At 39.3% G+C, this 23,632-nt stretch overlaps 1 protein-coding gene across 5 annotated transcripts in view; it reads right to left on the reverse strand.

The window, feature by feature from the left end:
- Window positions 1–23,632, reverse strand: part of Herc3 (HECT and RLD domain containing E3 ubiquitin protein ligase 3) — a 125,058-nt gene that overhangs the window by 29,423 nt on the left and 72,003 nt on the right. For 4 of the 5 annotated variants that reach the window (XM_008844635.3, XM_008844638.3, XM_029569066.1 and 1 more), the window contains 8 exons: window positions 16,169–16,280; window positions 15,633–15,822; window positions 13,728–13,891; window positions 13,496–13,609; window positions 4,763–4,786; window positions 4,587–4,676; window positions 1,513–1,683; window positions 350–493 (listed from right to left, as the gene is read on the reverse strand). In XM_008844635.3, coding sequence (XP_008842857.1) covers window positions 350–493; window positions 1,513–1,683; window positions 4,587–4,676; window positions 4,763–4,786; window positions 13,496–13,609; window positions 13,728–13,891; window positions 15,633–15,822; window positions 16,169–16,280 — 1,009 coding nt within the window. Of the gene's footprint in view, window positions 1–349; window positions 494–1,512; window positions 1,684–3,617; window positions 4,016–4,586; window positions 4,677–4,762; window positions 4,787–13,495; window positions 13,610–13,727; window positions 13,892–15,632; window positions 15,823–16,168; window positions 16,281–23,632 lie in introns of those variants that run through there. The other variant, XM_029569067.1, reaches the window with a different exon arrangement.

The raw sequence follows: 23,632 nt of genomic DNA on the forward strand, positions 1-23,632 counted from the left end.
CCCCATTTTTCTCTCTTTTTAACTTTCCATAGAAAGCATGTGGTTCTTTCTCACCTTGATCATCTGCTCTGATGGAGAATAGGAAGAGCTATACCTAATTTTTTTTATTACACTGTTCCTTTTGCCCATCTTGGATATTACAACCTGGATTTTATGTACTAGAAATGGCAATAGGGCTCATGGCTAACAACACGCACTATGAGCCTTGGCAGCAGGTCAGGCATAAAGGTTGGACATGTTAGACATTATAAATGGTTATCTTTGCAATGTTAAAAATCAAGGGGCCAGTCTACAGTAAAAAGGAAGTGTAATCCAAACAATATATTTAATTGTGACATTATTAACTTACTGTATCTGAAAACCATAACAGATTCGAATCTTGATAGTAGGTAAACATCCCATAAATGGGATTCAAAAGCTCTTTTAACAGCAAAAGAAAGAACTCTTTTGTAACACCGCCAGCATCCACTGCTTCTTCCCCATCGAAGATCACCTCAAAGTCATGAAAACAAAATTAATCCTTCAGGGAAATTGGTAGCCAGCAGACGCCTCACTGGACTATAAGGAGCCCCATCTGAGGAACTGACTGGAAACAGGGGCTGTGTGTATATAAAACCCAGAAGTCCCAGGGAGAACAACCACGTAGATTGATGGGAGTATTTGTTTTTTTTGTTTGTCCTTTTTCATAACTGGTGATTGAACAGGGGCCACACACAGGCTTGGCAAGTGCTCTACCACTGGGCTACACACCCAGTCCTTTTAAATTTTATTCTGAGATAAAATCTACCTAAGTTGTCCAGAATGATCTTGAACTTTCTACTGTCCTACTCCAGTCTCTGGATTAGCTGATATTACAGTTGTGTGTTCTTATTAGAAATTTTGGAGAGGGTAACAATATGGTAGATTAATCAATTCCTTTATGATTCTGAAACTGGCATTTATAATGTAACTGGAAACAGATACAGAAGTCACTTAATTTAAAATAATTTCAAATAATTAACTATTCCTAAGATACCTACTGTGTACCATTTCTCATCAAGTCTGGGAACACAGAAAGCAGACTTAGAAACATGCATGGTTTATGGGGAAGAAATGATCTTTATTCAATAAATATAAGTTGAGAGTAACAGGCTAACAGCTTTGAGGAAGATTTCACACCTTTTCAGTTTTCTATTTTACCTTCTTTCTCTTGAAACTTTACATTCAAATCCTCCTAGATGACAGCTTAGCTGTTGTATTAAGTAGAAGCTTTCCATTTTGTCTGCTTGTTGGGTGAGCCTGAGTGGGCACATTACAGATGGCAAAAGCAAACAGCCTATAGTCCCACCAGCAAACCACTAACATTTCAATCTGATGTTATAGTGAGATGATCGGTTTAGAGACTTACAAAAGGAGGTGATTAGATTCTTGTAAATGAATGAAAGAAAAAAATGAGCGGCTGCCCTGCCTGTCTGAGATCTTTGCTGCACACGCTTACAAAGTAACTTAGAAGAGTATTCTGAAGGAACTCACTTTAAGAGGCTTTTTCAAGTCGGTGTCCGAGTGAATGCTCAACTCTCTCAGGGCATCGCCAACAAGGTTATTCCTGCGGACATGAAGGACCAGGAAGGGGCTTCTGGCTAGCAGGGGCTCCAGGGTGAGAAGCATGAAGACATTTTGCAGGTTGGCGCCATTAACTGCAACCTGAAACAGCACAGCCCCAAGCAGTTACTCAGAAAGTCCCATGGACACAGAGAGCAACCAGGGGTGCCTCAGAACCCGAGGTGGCACTTCCACTTTACCTTTTTATCCTCTTTCTTCATTACTTTATTTGCACACCACATAAATCTTTCTAATCTGGACTCAAAAAGATTAGCTGAAACAATTTATGAGTTATAAGATCAATAACCAGGTCTAGGAAAGAGAACCTGAGTTTGAATCCTAGAACCCACATGGCAGCTAAGAACCACCTGTAACTCCAGTTCCAGGGGCTCTGATGCCCTCTTTTGGCCTATGTGGGAAATTGCACAACATGGGTATACAGGTATATATGCAGGCAACACACTCATACACATACAATAAAATTTAGAATAGAAAAAGACTAAAAAAGTGATGTGCTTGAAGAAACATGGCAGAATGAGTGAAAACATGACTCAAAAGAGCAGGAAATCAGCCACCACTGTGAACAGTGACCATTTCAGTAGAAAACCTGGAAGCTGACAATGTCATAGAAGCACCCATATGAAAGCAGGTATTGAGAGAGATGAAGACAGAGCTAGAGATGGACAGACAGAATGGAGCGACAGAGAGATGAACGAAGATATGGCTATCAACAGCAAGACTTGGGTAGATTTGGACTCCTAATTCACTAATGTTTCTATATACAGTCAATAAAAAATCAATGATATGTGCCCTCCTTGTCCCTCTGGACCTCTTATTCATACTAAAATTCCTTGTTTGCAAAAAAAAATTATAATAAAGCAGGCAGTAAAATAAAATATAAAACAAATATTTTAAGCTTTGATTCAGTAAAGACAGTCAAGTTCCAAGTTGACTAATCCTCTTTTCATCAGGTCAGCAAACAGTGGAAAATATTTATCACCTGAAATCCAGATCAATATGTATTCAACACAGAATTCCTGAACCTGGTGTGGTGGGACACACCTGTAATCCTAACAAGAGAGAGGCAGGAGGAAAAAGAGCTCAAGGCAAACTGGACCACACAGTGAGCTCAAAACTAGCCTAGAAATAAACTCAACAAAGGAGGAGAAAGACCTTGATAATGAAAACTTTAATACACTAGAAAAAAAATTAAAGAAGATATAAGATAGAGTCAAGATGGAAAGATCTCTCTTGCTCACAGATTGACAGAATTGATACTGTGAAAATGATCACTTTGCCAAAAGCCATATAGAGTCAATACAATCTCTATCAAAATTATTTTTCCAAAATCATTTTATTTTCTGTATAGCAATAAAATTTACATATGCAAAACACTGTAATAGAATGATTTGATATAGTTTTAAAGAGAAGAAAAAAGAATTTCAGGTTACAGAAATAAACCCACACAGCTATAGCCGCCTCACCTTTAACAAGGTTATCAAAAACATACTTTAGAAAAAAAGATAGCCTCTTCAACAATGGCATTGGAAAGCTTAATAGTCACATGAAAAAGAAGGAAAAAAAAACTACATGTGCATCTCTCATCTTATTTAAAAATCAATTCAAAATAGATCAAAGACCTTAATGTTAAGAACTGAAACTTAGGAAACTACTAGAGGAAAACAGGTTAAAAACATTTAGATACTGGCACAGGTAAGAACTTTCTGAAGAAGACTCCAATAGCATAAATAACCCTAAGAATTCACTGATGGAAATGCATAGAATTGAAACGCTTATGCACAGCAGAGGAACCAATCATCAAAGCCAAGAGGACAGCTTTAAAAAGAGGAGAAAAATCTATGCCAACCATACATTCATCAGTATCTAGAGTCTCTAAAGAACTCCAAAATTAAATGCCAAAAAAAGATACTTCAAATAGACTAATGAATTAAATAGACAATTGTCAAAAGAAGAAATACAAATGTCCAATAAATATCTGAAAAAAATATTCAACATCTGTAGCTATCAGGGAAATGAAAATTAAGCCCGAGATCCCATCCCACCAGACAGAACAGCTACAATCATCAAAGCACAACTAAAGCTGACTTCCCAAGGATGTTGGGGAGGGGGGACCCTATTCACTGCTAGTCAGAGTGTAGACTGATGCAGCCACTATGGGAACCAGTTTATAGATTCTTCAAAATACTAAAAATAGAACTAACCATATGATCTAGCTTTAACACTTCTGGATAAACACTCAAAGGGTTCTGAGTGAGTGTACCACAGAGATACTCACTCATACATGTTTACATGTATTCACATGTATTTAGCTCTATTCACAATAGCTAAAATATGACATCAGGTCAGATGTTCATCTCCAGATGAATGGATAAGGAAAGTTATGTTCATATACACAATATGGAGTTTTATTCATCTGTAAAAAAAAAAAAAGATGAAAATATGACACCTGCAGGAAAATGGGTGAAACTGGAAATCAGTAGGTAAGCAAAAGAAGCCAGATTCATAAAGAAAAATACCTCATGCTTCCTCTCAGATTCAGAATCTGCACATAAACATAAACGTTTACATCAAAGTAGAAAGGGGACTGTGTAGCGTAGGAAGAGGCCTGGGGGTAAGGGTAGAGGGAAAGGGAAAGAAATTGAAGAAAAGGTAATACCATGAAAGAAGGGGGAACTTTTGGGGGGTGGGGGACCAAGAAGGGAGAGAAGAGGGAGGTGTAGGGTAGGAGGAGAATGAATAAAACCAAGGCATATTGATGTATCCATGAAGATGGCACAAGGGAATTAACTTCTTTGTATGCTAACCAAAAAAAGAATTACTTTTAAACCCTGGATTATACAGTGAGATTATATCTCAAAAATTAAAAAAGTAAAATTACTAAAAAAATATAACTGTTTTACAAATCATAATAGAGACAATAGGAAAAAGTTTAACAATGTGTAGGATAAACAGTAAAAGGAAGAAATGACTCTCAAACATGCTACCTGCATCTGTAACTCAGCATCAGTCTGTAACATCTTGGTCTTGGCTTGGGCATCAAAGATGAAGGGGTAGGAACAAAGTGTTACAGCATCCTAGAATAAAATACACCATTAGCAGTAGTATAGTTCTACAGAGATCATTGGAAAATACATAAGTACATTTTAAAAGCATCACTTACCTGCATGATAGATGGTCTGGCCTTCTGTGTAAAGAAAAAAAAAAGGCTCTTATTTGGATTGTAAAAGCATAATTTTAACCCCAAAATGTAATGTAATACACACATACACACACACACACACACACACACACACATACACACACGCATGCACGCACACACACAAAACAAATACATATATAAAAAACAAATCATTAGCTCATTGGACTGTTCAGCCCTCAATCTAATACTACCTGACAACATTTGATGAGAAAGTAGAAATGTTTTTGATGGACTTTGAGAAAAAGAGCAAAAACATTTTTTTTTTTTAAATTTAAAGGACCTTTAAGGTCCATTTACTAACTCTCCATAATTCACAGCATTGAATGAATTTCTTTATAAGAAATCTAACAGCAGCCAGACATAGTGGTACCTGCTTCTAATCCCAGCATCTGTGAGTGTGGAGATAATTGAGCTGGAGGCCAGCCTGGGCTACACAGTGAGTCTGAGGACAGATAGCACTTGGATTTCAAATTAGGGAGACTCAGCCTGGAATGTAAGCTACGTTTTATTTGCTGGCATGCTGTATCTCCCACACATACACTTACAAGAAACTAAATAGTAAGGTGTTCCTGCTTTGCACTTAGATCAGTACTTTGCCTATGGACAATGCTCTATCAATTTGGAAATGATTCTGTGTATCTAATTTTGAGAAGAATTATGGTCAACAAATTAAACCATAACAAAGCACACAAGGCAGGTATGTTAGTTTCTAATGTTAGGAAAATGAGGAAAACTTATGAAAAAACTTATCATGGAGTTCAGGCTGTGTGAGGCCCAGAATTGCTCCATTATTTTGAGAAATTTGCTTTTAGGCTACGGTTTGCTACAGATGACTCCATTTTACAAAGGGACAGGTGGCTCCACTCTGAGTGTAAATGCACGCAGAGTCACTGTGCATCTCATGTAGACATGTCCAGCAATGACCATGAGGTGATCTACAACTTATGTAAGTGAAGGTGATACCTAAGAACTGATCAAAGCTGACCGGGAATATAATCAGATGGTTGCACTAAACCATATAGGAAAACCAGGCCCAAGAACTTAACAAAGCACTACAGACAAACAAAAAAAGCAACACACTCACCTGAACCCCATAAAAAGACATCTAACACCACAATGGCATGATCCTGCTCATCTGTTATCTGACCACGCCATGAGCACGTCAAGGGGCTGGCAGAGAGAAAACCCCCAGCTGTCCCTGGGGCTTCAGCTCAGCTCAGTCCCTTGTGGCTCGGTGTTGCCCATTTGAATTGCTCTCTATCCATCCACCCATTTGTTCATTTGTCTATTCCCCTATCCACCAGCCCAGGTGCTGCACCTCACCTTGATGATCCTACAACCCTGCAGCTTGGCTCAGCTCTATGGCTCACGCTGACCCTGTTGTTCAGTTCTGATGGCCTCCTGCAGCAATCCAACTGAGTACAGTAATAAGTAACCACCTGCACTACAGTTCTCCATTTCTGCCTCCAGTAAGGTCTCTGAACTCTGGGGCCTCTTAGACTCTTTTGCAGTAATTATACAACCTGCATGTATACTGAATGCAGTATAATGTATGATCTCACAGGGAATATTAGTAGTTGAGACTGGATTTGGGGATATTTTATATATTTGTGACAGTCAGCATTCACAATCAATTTAGAATCTCCTAACAAATACACCTTTGAATATACTGGTAAGAGTGTTAAATGGAAAAAGACCCACCCTGAATGTGGGTGGCACCATCCCATGGGCTGTGACATCACGGGTGTAGATCAGTTGGTAGAGTGCTTGCCTAGCATTCACAAAGCCTCGAGTCTGATTCTCAGCACTGCATAAACTAGGCATGGTGATACATGCTTGTAATCCTAGCATTCAGAGGTGGAAGCAGGGTTATCAGGAGTTCAAGGTCAACCTCAGCTACCTAGTGAGTTTGAGGCTAGCCTGGGCTACATGAGACCCTGTCTCAAAAAGGAGAAAGCCAGCTGAGCTACAGATTCCATTTTCTGCTTCGTGGTTGGCGCCGAGGATCCAGCTATTCCCACTGCCTTATGAACTCAGTTGCTTTTCTCGAGAATTTCATCACAGCAACATGGAAAGTTAATACATTGTGCATTTAGTGTTAATAAGTTGACACTGTGGAAAGACACAAACATGTCTATGTTTCTAGCATACCCTATTCATGATAGTTATATAATAAATATTAACTTACTAGAAACAGAAAAAAATCAACAATACAAATTGTCTTGATCTATAACACGTGTTAAATAGAAAACCATGAATAAATTTATTCTCGACAGCTGAATGCATTTTGCTGTTGTTTTTGCTTTTTAATAGACTCCTAGAATGCTTTGATTTTTTCCAGTGATTTCCTAAACAGAATACACACTCTGAATGATGGCCTCTTAACAGTAAGTTATCACACTATTTATACTTATCTGTTAATGACTGTACCAGTGGCTTGTAAATACTTAATTGTGCAAGAAGAATGAGAAAAGAAAAGAAGCATTCTTCCTAATAAATGCTGCATTTACCAAGGAAAATGCCAATGTATCCCTAGCTTGCTGCATGAATAAGATTTAAGAGCAAAGGAAAAAAGGAAGCCGAGTCCTCTGAAATGGAGCCCAGGCTTGGCAATGGCAGTCCTTATCCACAACACCAGGATGCTAGTTTCCAGAGGACACACCAGCTCACCACACTGAGTCAGTAAGGCCATTAGGCATTTGACTGACTTGAGCATCTTCTTGTTATTTAATGTGAAAATTAAATTAATTTGGTTTTATATATACAATATTAATAGGAATTATATTTTTATGGTTATGCATATTTAAACGAAATATAAAGGCAATAATAATTAAAATTCATCCTATTGAATTATTTTTACAACTAGATTCTGATAGATAAAAAGTAGCCTATGGATGAATCTGGTTGATCAGGAGAAAGCACCAGGACACAGATAAAACTCCATTGGAATAGAGTTTATTAGCAAAGGAACACATGGGACAGATTCCCTTCCGGACAGGGAAAATGTCTGCCCTGGGTTGTGAGCTGGGGTCTTTTAAAGGGGGAGGCTTCTGCTTCCTGAAGACAACGGGAAGATATATTATTTTTAAAGTTGGGGGGGAGTGGGAGAGTGGGACTGTTAAAACCTGCTCTCTTTAAAGATCAAAAGGGGAGCCTGCTGTGTTGGCCAAACAGTGGAGAAAAGTCTGCTTTTCTTGACTTCAAAGACCAGGGTGCTTATCAGCTAGGTTCCCTTTTCTCAGGAGCTTGAGAAGTCCATGAGACCCTGTTGCTGAGGGTGAGGCAGCTATCTGAACCTTAACAGATTCCTTTAGGGATCTTGGGCCATTTCCCTACATTGAGAAACATTAGGGAGAAAGCTCCAGTATAACATGACCAAGTAAGGAGTTGTACACACAAAATGAGACAAATCTGACTCTCATGCTGATGTATCAAATTACTTTGAACTTGTCATTGAAATTGCTTACAAACAACTACAGCCTCACTACAGCACAGCACTATGTAAAGTGGTCTTCTCCAGGCATCTACAAAAGCTATGAGCATCTTGGGAAAGTGTTCTTAAAGTCCTTAAGTATCAAAGTGCTTGTGATGGTGAATAGTGATTGTCAACTACAGAGGCTCTAGAATGACCTAAAAGATATACCTCTAGGCCTATCTGTGAAGGCTAAAGTAAACTTCTCTTCCTTCTTAAGGTGCCTCCAGCCAGGTATTTGATCAAAACGAGAAAATAAACTAATCTAGTGCTTGTTTACCAGAATTCACTCACAGACAGGTTGAAATAGCCAGGCAAAGTGGCACAGTGCACCTTTAGTCCCAGCATTTGGGAGGCAGAGGTAGTCAGATCTCCATAAGATGGAGGCCAGCCTGGTCTACACAGTGAGTTCTAGGGCAGTTGGGACTATAGAAAGAGCCTGTCTCAAATCAAAATAAATGAAATAAGCCTTTTGAGACTGGATATGCACAGAAGCAGCCATCTTCATCGGGTCAGTGACAACTGATGTGAAGCTCAAAAGTCCTCATGCAGACATGATTATATCTCTCCCACCTCTCCCTGGGAAAGTAATACTCAACTTGAAGAGGCATGATGACTGTTTTCACCTGCACAAAAGAACCCTAAAATTTCTCCTTTCCCCAGTCAATGGGTAGCTTCTCTCCTTTCCTCTCCCTTCCAAGACAAAGTGAACAGGAAAAAGAAAGCACCAATCAGCTGGCTGACTGCTTCATAAGGCTTTGCTTGCAAAAGCAGTGCCATAGCACCTACAAGCCTTGGAAATAAGTGAGGAAGCTGGTGTGAAACATGCCTGAAGAGAGTCAGAGGAAGGAAAATTGTACAAGTTTGAGGCTGCCTTGTCTACATAGCAACTTCAAAACCAGTGAAACCATACCTCGAAAATCAATCAATCAATCAATCAATCAATCAATAACAAAGACTACAAAAACAGTTGGGGCATTATGAAGTTCTAGGATGCCATCCATTTTAAGTACCAGAACTGCTGGTAGAGTAATACGGCTATGAGCAGGAGCTTTGTCTGTGCATCTTGGCTCTTTCTAGGCCCTCTCCTGTCCTCTGACCCTCGCCATCTTCTCCCTGCCATCCCTACCACAGCCCTGCCTGCTATTTTTCAGTAAACCCACATTCTGCAGCTTCTAGTCCCTGCCACTGCCACTCACCTAACCCTTCCCAACATTCCAAAGAGAAAGGACTCAGTTTGAAAGGACAGCTGACCTCTGCTAGTGGAAAGGAAGAGCTAAGTAGAGGGAGGGGCACCACTCTTGGCTAGATGTGCTGGAAAGAAATCCCAACTGCCTCAGTGTACAGGCAAAAATGCTTCACTCATCTGCCTGCAGCTCCAGGGGGCCACCACGGCAGTCAGGAAGATGCTAAAGGCTGAGAGAACCACTAAAGAAGGCAAAGAAGGGAAGCTATTCAGTTAAAAAGATGCCCATCTAGATGAAGGTCTGTGACACGGCCACACATTTTTATAAGTTTGAGGTTTTATATTTGTAATATAATTTTACTGGTTTATTTTATGAATGCTGGGTATTTTAGAAATTGTGTTAATATTGGCATTTCTGGTTATGTAAAATAATGGAATCATTTTTGTGCCACTATTGCTATCTCTAACTAGAAAAGGGCAGACACACTGAAAAGGTAAGAGGTCGCCTCTTATGAGGCTGCTTATCCTGGGCTACCCATTTCCCAAGAAATGAGTCTTACAAACTTAAAACTACCAGAGTAACATTGAACCATACTTCAAGGTCCCTGCCTGAAACAGAGTTGCACAATGGCCTACATTCATTCCTCAAAGTATATGAAACAGAAGCAACAAATAACTACACGGTTCACAACTGAAGAACTAAAAATACGTTTTTGCTAATAACAAATCAGCACTTCCTAAATCTGGCTATGTCTGGGGCAGGGAGCATTTACACACAACACTGCAGAGGTCCAGCCACCTTTCAGTGTGCCCAGTACTGGTGCCTGGAGCCAAACATTCCCCATAGTCTGCAACTTCTGTGACTCACCAACAAGATGTTGAGCTTTCTCTGTTTTTTTGTTTTCTTTTTTTTTTTTTTTTTTAATTTCTGAAGGATTTATATTTGTCCCTGAATTCCTTGCTTGTGCTGCCCTCTAGGGAGCCTACAAAGACATTCACTCTACATACTATTTAGTTTTCGATGATGATGGCAGGTTATTAACAAATAAAACAAACCACTATCACTTCTTCTTAAAATGAGCAAAACCAGCCACGTCAGACCTTCCCTGGCTATGTACGTGCCAACATCCTTTTTAACTTCTTCTCTCTAATAGTCTACACTAAACTAAATAAATACCAAGACAGACAGCACAGAAGGCCACATCCCATCCCAGTGACTAGTCAACGTACCTATGTGTAGGTACTTAAGAGCTGCTTAGTGAAAAATCATCACTGAGGCTGGGTGTGGTGGTGCATGTTGTTAATCTCAGCTCTTGAAAGGCAGAGACAGGCAGATCTCTGTGAGATGAAGGTCAGTCTGATGTACAGAGCAAGTTCTGGGCCAACTGGGGCTACTACAGGTGTCTGCTGCATGGATCCAGCAGGGTCCATATCTTGTTCTTTCTATTTGATTCTTCCCCCACTTTAATTTCTGATGGAATATTTTAAGAAAATCTCAAGTTTAATATTATTTTACTGTTTAAGTATTTCCATATGGCTGAGTTTATTTCTGAAGAAGCCAGTGGTATAGTCCTGTCTGGTTATGAGAAGGCATGGTTTGGAGGGAGTATAAGCTTCCTGTGCCTGCTTAAAGACCTGAGTGCTTGGCTTTCTGCTCCAGCTGCCACCACACCTCTCTGCCATCATGGACTCTTACCCCTGTGGAACCATAAGCCAAATAAACTCTTCTGCCTTGATCATGATGTCTTATAGCAACAGAAAAGTAATCAATACAAGAAGAAACTTCTTTTTCAAATGATGGTGTAACTCAGAGACTCATAATCACCAGTAAAAGTCCTAAAAACAAGTGACCATTGCTGTAGCACAGTAACTTAATGTTCAGCTTTAGACAGACATCTATATCATGATTTTCAAGGTTCAGGGACCACTGTAGAAGTAGGGACAGGAAGTAGGGACCAAAAGAATGTAAGGACCAGAGGAAGGGCTGGAGTATTCTCCAGCAATGTCCTCCAAGAAAAAAAACTTTCCATCAAACAGGATGTTTTGAGAGATGAAACATTCCACCCTGCAGGGAATCTTAACAGCCCATACTCCAACCTGTTTTGCCGCCTGCAGGTCATGCAGTAAGGTCCAGATTTCCTGTTTTCATGAGCAATCACCCATGCAGGGGTGGGATTTGGTGATACAACTGTCTCTGAACCATTTCTGCTCCTGTAAGTAACCTTTCATGTATACTCCTGTAAGTAACCTTCACCTATACTCCTATAAGTAACCCTTCACCTATACTCCTATAAGTAACCTTCACCTATACTCCTGTAAGTAACCTTCACCTATACTCCTGTAAGTAACCCTTCACCTATACTCCTGGAAGTAACCCTTCACCTATACCCCTGTAAGTAATCTTCAGCTATACTCCTGGAAGTAACCCTTCACCTATACCCCTGTAAGTAACCCCAATAAAACTCATTAGTTCAGCAAGCTGGACTTTGGTGGCATCCTTACTTTGGTCTGTCATTGAGTCCCTGTCTGCCATTGAGTAGATGTTTATTCATGTCTCCCCAGGAATAGTGTCACACGACACTGTGACACATAGCTTCACTAAATACAAATGCCGAATGATCATTCTATATTCTCTTATGACTCAAATTTTCACATGTGGCAGATGGGAGACCCTAAAAGCTTTGAATATAGCCCAGGCAGTCTGCCAGCATCGAACAGTTCCTCCCACGCCTGGGTTTGCAGGTAGGAATCCACAATCCCTTGAGTGCTATGTCTAACATATCACCAATGCTGGGTCAGGAATGTATGACATCTGCACACAAATCATCCTCAGTAAGATGTGGCTCCCAGGGTCTAGGCAGCTTACATAAAAAGAGTGAAGAAGGCTATCTGTCAGAAAATGATAATAGCAAATAGTGTCCATGTCGGGAATACATCAGTGGGGATGGTGGCACACAGAGAGCCTCATGTAAGAAGCTGCACTGAACTCCAGCCTGCTGTCACATCTGAGAAAGCAGTTATGCTGAATGTTGGCAAGTTCCAAGAAAAGCTGAAAATTCATACTTTGATGTCTTGATTTTTAGATTGTGCTAAAATAGTAAGTACATAACAAAATTTATCATCTATTCTATTTTTAAATGTATGGATACATGGACTAGGGACGTAGCTCAGGTAGTAAAGTCCTAAATTTGGTCTCCAGTAATCCCTAAAAACTGGGTGTGATGGCACATACTTGTAACTCCAGAGGTGGGGAGGCAGATGATCAAAAGTTCAAGGACACCTTTGGGCTTATCTCAACAAAATAAAACAAAAACAACAAAAACCCCAAAACTGGGGCTGGAAAGATGGCTCAGCGGTTAAGAACACTGGTTGGTCTTGTAGAAGACCTGGGTTCAAGTCCCAGCACCCACATGGCAGCTAACAACTGTCCATAACTCCAGTTCCAGGGGATCCAACAGCCTCTTCTGACCTCCGAGGGCACTGCACAACATGGGTGCACTAACCTACATGCAGGTAATACACATATACACATAAAATAAAAATAATAAATAAAATTTTTTTCAAAAAGTTAAAAAAAAACACAACTATTCACACTGTTGTACAACAGAACTCCAAGACTTTCTCATCTTGCCAGACTAGAAATTAATAAACTTAATACTCATTAAATAACTCCCATTTCCCAATGCCTCCAGACACCCCCTGGCAAGAACATTCCACCTTCTGTTTTAATGAAATTGGTTCTTTAGATACTTTGATTTCTCTTTTTTTAAATGTGGTGCTGGGGGTTATACTCAGGGCTCTAAACATGGTAAGCACACACTTCAACACTAAGTTATAGCTCCAGCCACAGATTCTTTATGAATTCTTATGACATTTATGATTACCTAAGGCACCTTCAAGTTTAAGAATGCAAAACTCAACCAGGTGAAAGACAGGTGTGACATTAGCATTAAAGTCAAAGACACAGTATATAGCTCAGGTGTGCTTTTATAAAAAAAGGCTAACACTTTAAGATATGTTTTATATGAGTTCTTACCATCCCTGCTTGATGCAAAAACCACATGAGGTAGTCTTCCTGAATATCCACAAGATTAGAAATCTCAGGAATATAAAATGAATCATATTCCACATGCTTCACTTTAAGATTTACCTGAAGAAGAACAAAATAAGAACTAAAACCAAACAGAGAAACAGGTTCCCGGAGAAAATTCTGGTAAGGCACTTTATCCTGCCATCTACCCCCTCCCCCTTGCTACTGCTCTGCTCACCTTATATAACTTCTCCAGGAGCTTGAGAGCTGCCGTAATGTAATTGTTAAATAGTACAGGGATTAAGAATGTCTTCCGTCCCCTTAGTAGATAAAGGACTGCACTTTTATAGAGGTTTACCAGCTTCATGAAATATTTTGGGCATATCTGAGACCACCAGTTATCTTAAGAAAGAAAGAAAGAAAGAAAGACCATGTTTCAACATATAATCTTCAGCAAATATTTCATATCTTCTTCCTGCTAGCTAAAATTCCTATGGCTAGAAGGCAAATATTAGTCTAAATTACAGCTTCTCAAAACTGATTAAAAAAACATATATTTCTGTGTCTGTGTGTGTATGTATGTCTGTGTCTATGTGTCTGTATCTGTGTCTATGTATGTCACTTGATCTGGTTTTTCTCAGACTCATGCTGAAGGCTAATCTGAAAGTTCAATTCCAAGGCTTCATGGAGATCAGACGCACATATTCTAGGGAGGAGTCTCCACTGTACCAACCCCCACAGTAGTCCCGTGCCCTCATCCTGTCAGCTCTGTTCTCAGCCACTACTGAAATACTAGGCTGCAAAGGACCTCAGCCTAGAGAGTGACACCATGAAAACCATTCCTTCTTGTCACAAGGCATAGTTTATGAAAAACAAAACTTATTGCTTATACTCCCTCCAAACCATGACTTCTCATAACCAGACAGGACTATACCATTGGCTTCTTCAGAAATTAACTCAGCCATACTGAAATACTTAAACAGTGTAATAATATTAAACTTGAGATTTCCTTATTTAAAATATTCCATCAAATATTAAAGTGGGGGAAGAATCAAATAATGAACAAGAATGGGTCCTGTTGGATACATGCCAGACACCTGCAGGTGCTCCCCACTGTGAGAGGTCATATCAACTTTAAATCCCAGAATTAGAAATAAATTAGATATAAAACTGAACAATTCTGATCTGTTTTGTGTTATCTGGCATAAATTTTTTTAACTTAAAATATTGAAGCTTAAAAAGTCTGATAATATTTCTTTAAAAACTGCTATCACTCTGTTTCATAACTAATAGGAACATCTGAGAAAAATGTGCTGTGAGAAGCTTTGATCTTGAAAAGCATAAGTACTAACATATTACTAATGCTTTCATTATTATTCCTGGTTTTATCTCTGTGCGAAGGTGGAAGCAACGGAAAAAACAGACAAGCACTGTTCGCTCCAAGGGAACCATACTCCAGTGACACTTGGGCCACCAAAACACAGAAGTTACCAAGTTGCAACAAACACCTAAAAAAATTACCAGGGGAGGAAAAAAAAAGTAAAATGCCAGGTGACAGATTTCTGCACTGGATTACTAAAAACATCTCAGACGCTACTCCAGGAGAGACCTTCTCCAGTTCACTGAGGAACGGAAGGTTCTTATTTCAGCAAAGTGTCCGGAGCCTGCAAAAATCAGTGTGGACTCAACTGTCCTAAAAAAGAAAAACAAAACAAACATTTGGTAAGTCCTCACTAGGTCACTTTCTGCCTCTCCTTTCTTAGGGTCTGTATCACCAAAGCTGTTTATTCGCTCCCACCCCCAAGGTGCACTGGAGAAGCACAGACAGATGGATAGGAACTTTGGAGGCACTACTAGCTGTGGGCAGGTGTGAGAGGAAAAGTAGTTCAAAGCTGAATAGTTTAAATTCATGAGTATTTCAAAACTTGGATTAATCTGTCATGATTCATTCCAAGTAAGCTAAACAACAGTTCAATGTGCCCAAATTGCAAACAGGGTTAGCTAGAAATTAACAGCAAAAAAAGATGTAAATGGTAAAGTTATTAATGGCAACAAATAGATCATTAGATCTCCACACAAAGAACCAGAAGATAAAACAAAATAAGTAAGTACAAAACCAGTGGTGTTGAGTTTGGTAATTCACCTAATACTTTGCTAGGGTTTGTATCCAGCCGCAGAATGGCCATTGCCAAAGGAATAGTCAACGTTATGTAATACTTAGAATCCTGGAGCAAGGGAAACTCAGGTAGTATTAAATAGATTCTCATTGCTTCAACATCTGGTGGTGAACTTGACAACTGGGGAATGAGGCAACTTTCAAAGCTGTTTAAAATCTGTTAAGAGAGAAAAAAGTAATGAGGAGTTAAAACATATCTGAGACCTAGTTAATTCATTGAAATCAGAAGCTCTGTGATAGATTCACAAGTCTTGTTCATTCAGTATGCACTCAACACCTACCATGAACCAGGCACTGGTTCAGGCTCCCAAAACACATGGGAAGAAGGAAGGACAAAGTTTCCCACCCATACAGACCTGATATTCAGGAGGGGAAATTCTTTAGGAAGATTTAAGCCAAAGGGAAAGCAAAATATTTTTATAAAATTAAGATTCTTTTCCTTTTCTCTTAAAAGCTGAACTCTTCAATGCAAAAATGCATTTTTTAAAAAGCAGATAACATACCTGCTCTAGAATCATGGAGTGCTGAGAGTTCATTAACTTCTCAAATAAAACCCTAGTTGAGTTCAGGTCAATTCCTGGGATTTTGGGACTTGTTTTAAAATGTTCATCAATTCTAAACAAACAAACAAACAAACAAAAAAACAAAAAAAACCCATATGTAATAAAAGAAAAAAGCAAATACTGATAAGAATTATAAACAGTTAAATAGCTTATGCATTCTAGTCAGATTTGACCTGGTAGACAAGCTCCACAAGAACATTAGTGTGGAAAAGTCCAACAAAATAAACTTTACAGCAATCTCCTTTTTAACATGACTTAAAGTTTCTATATTCCCTCAAGTCAAAGTACAAACACCATCCTTTCAAGTTGGACACTATTATAAAGCATAAAAGAAGGTTACTGATCTAAGTTTATTCCCTTTTTCTGAAATTCTGGTACACAGAACTACAAGCGTATGCTGGATACACACACACACACACACACACACACACACACACACACACACACACACGCACACACACTTCCCCCTTATCCAAAGGGGAAATATGAAATAGAACCTCTCATTTCAAACCTTCCTTAACAAAGTGTTTTTTTAAAAAATAAATTTTTAGTTAGTATGTCTCTTAGTTAACATAACAGATTCAATTACATTCACTTGGGAGTTTCACAGCAATGGTTTGAATTTCCCAGGAACTAAATCATTTTTCCAACTTTATACACTCTTAGCTTTTCAGAGACATTAAGGCTATCTCTTAAATTTCCATTCTTGAATATATCACGTCTATTAATTTATAAAATATTTATTTGAAAAACAGGCTCTGCCTGAGTAATAGACATACTCAGGTAGTTTGAGCAATCTCTGACAACAATATCATAGCAGATAACTTAGAACAGTAGATGCAACAGTGCACTCCTCCCTATTGCAACAACCAAGTGTCAACAGACACTGGTAAATGTCCTCTGAGGAGCAAAGTCTCTATGAGTGACTAACACTGGCACAATCCAGAACACCATGCCCTAGAGGAAAAAGTTAGTGATGAAACATGAAAATGGAGCGATTCTACTTCAGCTTCTCCAATAAAGGAAATAACTTTGTAATCTGTAATTAACTAAAGGGAGTTTCTGAAAGTTCCTGGAAAGAGGCCATATCTGCAAAGGCTGACTGATTAGAATGTCAATGATGTAGAGACCTTGGAATGTTGCAGAATGAGAGGCAAATTATCTTGGGGCATCTTTAGTCCATTTAATAGCTATTTACTGCCCTCCTCTGCATGTGACCTAACATCCTTGTGACTATTCATTAGGTAAACACTCTGAAAAGTATGCACAGACCCCTAGCTTTCACCAGCCCCCAACTAAGATGGTCATCAGGTAGCATTTAGGGCCTATCACAGAGATTTTGCTGCTTTGCTGTAACCTACCTGCCCTGTGTACCCATAAATGAATATGAAGTGTGTTGATTTATAACTTCTTTTGTCCTGTCACTATAAAAACTTCATGCAACTGCTGTCACATCAGAACATGGGATTTGGGAAAAACTAAGTCTGTATTCCTGGGTCAGTCACTCATATCTGGCTCCAGAACAAATGATCTCTTACCATGTTTTTTGTTATCGAGAGAAGTAACCACTGACAACCAATTCAGAGGTAAATGGGGGGTGGGTGGGATGATTTATTTTAGGTGTCAACTTGACCAGATTAAAGGATACCCCAGTAGCTGGCAAAGTGTAATTTATAAGTAATGCCCATAAGTGTTTCTAAATGAGACTGCCATTTGAATCAGTGGACTAAGTAAGGAAGGCCTACTGTCAACCAGTGTAGACAGGAATTAGTTGAGGGCCCAAACACAACAAAAGGCAAAGAAGAGGCATACCCCCCCACCCTTCTGAAACAAGGTCAACATTCTCCTGTCCTTAGGCCGAATAAATATGAGTGACCAGGGCCGGGGAATACAGCCTTAGGTTTCCCCAAATTCCATGCACTCATGTGACAGCAGTTTCATGAAGTTTTTATAGCAACAGAATTTCTGCCCTTTGGACTTTAGTACTTGAACTGAGACAGCCCCCTCACCCCCTACCCCCACACATCACCAGATGGTCAGCTTGTGGCTTCCCTACTTTCCTAGCTTGAAAAAAAGTATATATCAGGTGGTCTGTCAGTCTCCATAATCACAAGAACCTATCCTAACAGTGGACCCCCTCTGATTCATCCAGCCATTCATCTTGTTTTCTGTGCTTTTGTGGTACTAAGGATTGAAACTAGGGCCTTCTTCAGAAGAGATAAAAAGGGTCACTTCATAGTGATCAAGAGAATAATCTGCCAACATGAAACTACAATTCTAAACACATACACACAAAACACAGGTTCATCCGGTTTCATAAAGCAAACACTACTAGATTTGAAAGCACAGATTAATGCAAAGACAGTAATAATGGGTGACTTCAGTACCCTACTTTCCACATTGGACAGATCAACTGTAAAGAAAACAAATAAACACTGGAATTAACTGAAATCACAGATCAAATGTACCTGACAGTTATCTACAGAACATTCCACCCAAACACTAACAAAAACACATTTTTCTCAGCAGCCCATGGAACCTTCTCTAAAATAGATCATGTATTAGAACTCAAAATAAGTCTCAACAAATATAGGAAAACTGAATAACATCCTGTATTCTGTCTGACCACAGACGCACATATACATAAACAAAAACAATAAAACAGAACAGGAAGGAACACTTCCAGACTCTTTTTACAAAGACTATTGCCCTGATATCAAAACCATATAAAGACTGTAAGAGAGAGCAAGAGAACGAGTGAGAGACAGAGACAGAGAATGAATTATAAGCTAATTTCCCTAATGAACACAGATACAAATACTATCAGTAAAATACTTGCAAAGTGAATTTAAGAATATATCTAAAAGACTGTGCATCATGATCAAGTTGGTTTAATTCCAAAGATTCAGGGATGTCCAACATACATAAATCAATAAATACAATTCATCACATTAAATGGACTCAGGGATAGAAATCACAATCAATTGGAAAGGAAAAGGCCTCTGACAAAATTCAACATTTCTTCATGATAAAAACCCTGGAGAGACTAGGGAAGGAGGGAGCATATCTCAACATTAAAAAGGCTATATATGACAAACCTATAGCTACCATCATGTCTAAATGGAGAAAAACTTGAAGGCTTCCGACAAAGACCAGGAAAAGGACAAGGGTGTGCACTATTGCCATTCCTATTCGGTGCAGTTCTTGAAGTCACAGCTACAGTAGTGAGACAAGAGAAGGAAATAAACTGGATAAAAACAGCAAAAAGAAGTAAAATATCCCTATTTGCAGATGACATGATTCTATACATGCGAGACTCCAAAGATAGCACAGGAAACTCTTGGAACTAATAAACACTTTCAGCAAAGTAGCAGGTTATAAAACATCCCAAATCAGTAGCAGCCTTTCTATATACCAAAGATAAACATACTGAGAAAGAAATCAGAAAAATCATCCCATTTAAAATAGCTTTAAAAAGTACCTTGGAATAAACCTACAAGGAAGTGAAAAACCTGTAAGATGAAAACTTTAAAACACTAAATCTGAAGAAGATGGAGAGACCTCTCATGCATATGGATTGGTAGGATTAATGTTGTGAAAATGGCCATCCTACCCAAAACAATCTATAAGTTGGATGCAAACCCCACTAGAACTCCACTCAATTCTTCACAGAAATTGAAAAAAAAACCTTAAAATTCATATAGAAGCACAAAAGACCCTGAATAGCCAAAACAATCCTGAAAACATTGCTAGAGGTATTATCATTCCTGATTTCAAGTAGTACTACAGAGCTATAGTAATAAAAACAGTATGGTACAGGCACATTGATCAATAGACTAGAATAAAGGACCCAGATACAAGTCTATTTGCCTACGGCCACCTAATTTTTAACAAAAATGCCAGAAATACACATTGGAGAAAAGATAGCATCTTTAACAAAGGTACCAGGAAAACTGGATATCTCCATAGAGAAAAATGAACATTTGATTCTATCTCTCATTTTGTACACAATCAATTCCAAATGGACCAAAAAATCTCAAAGTTAGACCTGAAACTTTAAAACGTCTAGAGGGGGCTGGAGAGATAGCACAAAGTTTAAGAACATTGACTGTTCTTGCAGAAGGCCCGGGTTCGAATCCCAGCACCCACATGGCAGCTAACAACTATCTGTAACTCCAGTTCCAGGGTATTCAACAGTCTCTTCTGTCCTCCGCGGGTATTGCACGACACAAGTGCACTTACTTACATGCAGGCAATACACGCAATATACATAAAATAAAAATAAATAAATATTTTAAAAAATAAAACTTCTAGAGGAAAGAATTCAGGATACACTTCAGACTCAGGTAAGGACTTCCTGAATAGGACTCCAGTGCTTCAGAAAATAGGATCAGCAGTCAACAAATAATAACTCATGAAATTAAAAAGTGTCTATACTACAAAGGAAACTGTTAAACTGGAGGCAGCCTGAACAATGGGAAAAAATATCTTTGCCAGTTATATATCTGACAGGGGATTACTGCCTACAATATACAAAGAACAAAACTAAAGAAAATAAACAACCCCCATTAAAAATTGGGGCAAGGAACTAAGCAGAGAGTTCTCAAGAGATAAAATGCAAATAGCTGTGAAATATATATATATATATATATTTTAATGCTCAGTATCCTTAGCCACCAGGGAAATACAAATCAAAACTACTTTGATATTCCACCTTACCCCAGGCAGAATGGCTAAGATCATGAAAACAAATGATGACAAATGTGACAAGGATGTGGGGAAAGGGAAACACTGCTGAAGGGTGTGTAAACTGGTGCAGTCATTATGAAATCAGTGTGGAGGTTCCCCAGAAAGCTAGAAGCAGATCTACCCAAGATCCAGTTATACCACTTTTGAGCATGTACCCAAAGGACTCTACATCTTACTACAGATGTACTTACTCATCCATGATCACTGATGCTCTATTCAGAAAAGCCAGGAAATGCAATCAGTCTAGATGTTCATCAACTGATGAACAATAAAAATGTGGTACCTTTATACAACAGGATACTATTCAGCTATTAAAATGAAATTATAAAACATGAAATGAAATCAGAAAATCCATAGGTAAATGGATGCAGATGGAAACAATTATCCTGAGTGAGGTAACCCAGACCCAGAAAGACAAACATCACATGTTCTCTCTCATGTGGATGTTAGCTTTGCATCTTTAGATATGTGTGTTTTGTTTGGAATACCCGTAGAAGTCAGGAAACTAGAAAGGCTTTTTTTTTTTTTTTTTTTTTTTTTTTTTTTTTTTTTGCGGGGGAGAAGAACTAAGGGAAGGGAGATAGGAGAACACAGGTGATATGAAGGGGAAAATGCAATAGAGTGCAAGGTTTAAGTGGGAACAGAAGGGTGGGAAGAAGGATGACTAATGCCAAGGATGTGTGAAAAAGCCATATGGAAACTGCGATTTTATAGGCTTCCTAAATATATACATACACATTCTCACACTTATGTGAGTTTAATAAGTTTCCCAACACAGGAGATAATGCTTTTTCCTCCCAGAAGCCACATGTTACCAAATAAAAAGCCCAGTGCCAAGGTGTGTGTTACCTCCCTTTCTCTGTTGGTCAGGCATATCCTGGAGACCCCTAAAACAATATAAGCTACTGTCATTGCTCTTGATTACTCATTAGAAGTTGACAGTAAGACCTTATTGTTGAAGATGCCACATACTTTGGTCACAGGACATGGAGAGATCAAGCTGGTGCTGACCATGAAGTTTCTTCCCTGCTGTCTAGCTTTCATAGGACTATAAAGAGCTATGCAGGCTGCTGGGGGAGGAAAACTCATCAACTGTTACCCAGCTGTAAACCCTGTGAGTTATAATAACAAATGGCCTGGCAAGATATGTTCATGGGTACATTAGTAGCACCAATGTTATAGTGGTAACCAAAACACTTTCTCATTGGACTTAGAGCCTACATCACAGGAAGAAACACTTGCCTGATACTGTAAATATGACCAGGAACCTATGGCTAGGGAGCTCATAAGCCTCAGGGGTGAGCCTACTACTACTATTTCACTAAATGGACACAGCATCAAGCTGCCCTCTAAACCTCTTATCTTTCTACCTATAGATCAGTGCAGCTCTCAGTCCTTATCAGAGAAGCTTCTTTGTGCAGTGGATGGTGTGGTTCATGGAAAAACTCACAATTGTTCAAAGTGCAGAGAATAAGTGTTTGTGGGGTACTCAGCCATAAAAGGACATCTATATCACAGTCCCCTCCTGCTCAGGGAACATCATGGAATAGGAAGCAGAAAGATTCTAAGAGCCAGGGGTCAGGGAGGACTGAAGCAAAAGTGTCTTCTGGACATGACAGGACCACTGCACTCAACAACTCACAGCAGCTGTGGTTACCTGCACAAGACCTGCACAAAATCACGTTAGTCAGTATCCCAGCATGGAAGGAGAAGGGATGAGGGCCTCCCAACCCTATCTGAGGAGGTACTGACAGTTCATTGCTACTAGGAGAGGAAGAGTCAGTTTTCCTTAATGATGTGCCCCTGGTAGGTCAGCCAGGCTCCAGTGGATGTCTACATATCCATGAGTGTATGTGCAGCACAAATTGGCCTCAGTGAGTTATTAAAAAAAAAAAAAAGTTGGGAGGGTGAGTGGGGGAGTAAAAGGGTAGGCCTGGGAGGGGGAGGGTTATGGGAGGAATGAGAGGTGAATATGCTCAACATATATTGTGTAATGTCTGAACTTCTCAAAGAATTAATAAAACTATATTAAAAAGAATTCTAATATAAGGGTTGAGAGACTGTGGAGGAATCACACACAGCTAAAGTCTAACTCATTGCTATACTTAAAAACTTTTTTGATTGTATATTCATTAGACATGGTACTCATTTACAAAAGAGCATTTTCATACAAGTATATGTTGTATGCTGAAGGCCGGGTGTGGTGGTGCATGCCTTTAATCCCAGCACTCGGGAGGCAGAGCAGGCGGAACTCTGTGAGTTCAAGGCCAGCCTGGTCTACATAGTGAGTTGCAGGTCAACTGGGGTTACAGGGAGACCCTGTTTCAAAAAGACCAAAGACCAAAGACAAAAAAAAAAAATCCCAAAACAAGTATATGTTGTATGTTGAGCTTGTGCCCTCCCCACCTCCAATCACCTTCCTCCCCTTCCCCGCCCCACTCCTGTTAGTACCCTCATTGCTGTATTTGGGATCTTGAACATCTGTTAAGGGGCCATCTATAAAAGCCTAAGACAGCAACTTACAGCACCTCTGGGAGACTGCAAACCATTTGGGAGGTGAGGTACAGTGTAAGAAGTTAGGCCACTGGAGCTGCACTCCTAAATACTTGGTCTCTCTCTCTCTCTCTCTCTCTCTCTCTCTCTCTCTCTCTCTCT

The sequence above is a fragment of the Nannospalax galili genome, unplaced genomic scaffold (assembly GCF_000622305.1).
Source record: "Nannospalax galili isolate Female #2095 unplaced genomic scaffold, S.galili_v1.0 scaffold441, whole genome shotgun sequence".
Taxonomy (NCBI): domain Eukaryota; kingdom Metazoa; phylum Chordata; class Mammalia; order Rodentia; family Spalacidae; genus Nannospalax; species Nannospalax galili.